Source organism: Ceratina calcarata, unplaced genomic scaffold (genome assembly GCF_001652005.2).
Source record: "Ceratina calcarata isolate Rehan_Ccalc_2016 unplaced genomic scaffold, ASM165200v1 scaffold392, whole genome shotgun sequence".
NCBI classification, from domain to species: domain Eukaryota; kingdom Metazoa; phylum Arthropoda; class Insecta; order Hymenoptera; family Apidae; genus Ceratina; species Ceratina calcarata.
In genome coordinates, this window is record NW_017162541.1 from 6,973 (window position 1) to 9,758 (window position 2,786).

The 2,786-nt window shown below is 37.0% G+C and overlaps 2 protein-coding genes across 2 annotated transcripts in view; one reads left to right on the forward strand and one right to left on the reverse strand.

Moving 5' to 3' along the window:
• Window positions 1–871, forward strand: part of TwdlT (TweedleT) — a 6,024-nt gene extending 5,153 nt beyond the window's left edge. Inside the window, exon 3 of the mRNA XM_018026874.2 lies at window positions 335–871. Coding sequence (XP_017882363.1) covers window positions 335–568 — 234 coding nt within the window. The 3' untranslated portion in view covers window positions 569–871. The remainder of the gene's footprint in view (window positions 1–334) is intronic.
• The window catches only part of NTPase (ectonucleoside triphosphate diphosphohydrolase NTPase), a 38,511-nt gene that overhangs the window by 5,590 nt on the left and 30,135 nt on the right, over window positions 1–2,786 (reverse strand). The window lies entirely within an intron of this gene.

The following is a 2,786-nucleotide window of genomic DNA, read 5'->3' on the forward strand; positions in this document are numbered from 1 at the left end:
ACTCGTGTACTAGTACATCTCTGAATTTTTTCATCAATATTGATCTATTAGAATCAGAGGAATTAAATCCCAAAGATGCCAAAAATCATTATATTCCGAAGGATACTCCCCTTCGAATCCGGCAATGTCTGAGAATTTTCAAATCTTATGAATTTTTATTTAAATTATGGATGGATGAAATATGAGAAAAATCCAACATATACTACTTGTATATTAGTATGTCTCTAAATTTTTGCTATGTACACCAAAAATCGGCACGAACGTTAAAACCTAACAGCCTCAAAGAATTTTTAATTGAACGATCGCTAAACGTTCGATAATTATTAATTTGCAGAAGGAAGTCACGTCCGGTGGTGGAGGAGGAGGAATCGGCGGTGGAATCGGTGGAGGAATCGGCGGAGGAATCGGCGGCGGAATCGGTGGTGGTATCGGCGGTGGCGCTGGAGGCGGTTTCGGTGGTGGCATCGGCGGTGGCATTGGCGGTGGCCTGGACGGTCACGGCGGCAGCGGGCCAAGCGGGCCCAGCTCGTCTTACGGCGCGCCCGGCGGCGGCTCGGGCCCCTACTAGTCACTCGCAACGCCCGTTGACGCCCAGCTCATCCTCCACACTTCCAACAACAACAACAACCGATTTCGACGATCCGCGATTTCACGCACGCATTCACGGCTTTGGCTCCGGCCACGGCTCGACGGCGATCCATTGTTCGACGCACAGTGATCCCACGTGGACGACCGCGGTGACGGGCAGGAACTGGACGATCCAGTGGACAATCGATAGTGAGACGAGGCTCCTGCTCGCGATTCGGATTCACACGACCGGCGAGATTAATTCGTTCGAGACCACGATCATGATGACCGTGACGACCAGATTGACGACCATGATGATGATGATGACGATGATGATGACGATGATGATGATGATGATGATGATAACGATGATGATGGTGATCCCGACAGACGTTAGGAACACGATAATTAAGACGACGACGACGACGAATAGGTTTAAATGTTTTTTTATACGTTACTTTTTGCAAGAAAACGGTGGCGAAATAAAGCTTTTTTTATGTATTTTTACATAAATCCAACGCATTCTTCTTCAATCACCCAATACCCCAACTTTTTCTTCAAATCAAATTACACAGAATCACTTAATTTAAAATCTGATCAGACTATTATAGCGAAATCTAGTCATTGACTTGTTTGCAATAGTCTGATAAAAAAGCTTCTTTTGTGTATTTTTACATAAAAACGAAGTATTCTTCTTTAGTCACCCAATGCTCCAATCTTTTCTTCAAATTAAATTACACAAAGTCACTTAATTTAAAATCTGGTCAGACTATTATAGCGAAATCCAGTCATTGACTTCTTTGCAATAGTCTGATAAAAAAGCTTCTTTTGTGTATTTTTACATAAAAACGAAGTATTCTTCTTTAGTCACCCAATGCTCCAACCTTTTCTTCAAATTAAATTACACAAAGTCACTTAATTTAAAATCTGGTCAGACTATTATAGCGAAATCCAGTCATTGACTTCTTTGCAATAGTCTGATAAAAAAGCTTCTTTTGTGTATTTTTACATAAAAACGAAGTATTCTTCTTTAGTCACCCAATGCTCCAACCTTTTCTTCAAATTAAATTACACAAAGTCACTTAATTTAAAATCTGGTCAGACTATTATAGCGAAATCCAGTCATTGACTTCTTTGCAATAGTCTGATAAAAAAGCTTCTTTTGTGTATTTTTACATAAAAACGAAGTATTCTTCTTTAGTCACCCAATGCTCCAACCTTTTCTTCAAATTAAATTACACAAAGTCACTTAATTTAAAATCTGGTCAGACTATTATAGCGAAATCCAGTCATTGACTTCTTTGCAATAGTCTGATAAAAAAGCTTCTTTTGTGTATTTTTACATAAAAACGAAGTATTCTTCTTTAGTCACCCAATGCTCCAACCTTTTCTTCAAATTAAATTACACAAAGTCACTTAATTTAAAATCTGGTCAGACTATTATAGCGAAATCCAGTCATTGACTTCTTTGCAATAGTCTGATAAAAAAGCTTCTTTTGTGTATTTTTACATAAAAACGAAGTATTCTTCTTTAGTCACCCAATGCTCCAACCTTTTCTTCAAATTAAATTACACAAAGTCACTTAATTTAAAATCTGGTCAGACTATTATAGCGAAATCCAGTCATTGACTTCTTTGCAATAGTCTGATAAAAAAGCTTCTTTTGTGTATTTTTACATAAAAACGAAGTATTCTTCTTTAGTCACCCAATGCTCCAACCTTTTCTTCAAATTAAATTACACAAAGTCACTTAATTTAAAATCTGGTCAGACTATTATAGCGAAATCCAGTCATTGACTTCTTTGCAATAGTCTGATAAAAAAGCTTCTTTTGTGTATTTTTACATAAAAACGAAGTATTCTTCTTTAGTCACCCAATGCTCCAACCTTTTCTTCAAATTAAATTACACAAAGTCACTTAATTTAAAATCTGGTCAGACTATTATAGCGAAATCCAGTCATTGACTTCTTTGCAATAGTCTGATAAAAAAGCTTCTTTTGTGTATTTTTACATAAAAACGAAGTATTCTTCTTTAGTCACCCAATGCTCCAACCTTTTCTTCAAATTAAATTACACAAAGTCACTTAATTTAAAATCTGGTCAGACTATTATAGCGAAATCCAGTCATTGACTTCTTTGCAATAGTCTGATAAAAAAGCTTCTTTTGTGTATTTTTACATAAAAACGAAGTATTCTTCTTTAGTCACCCAATGCTCCAA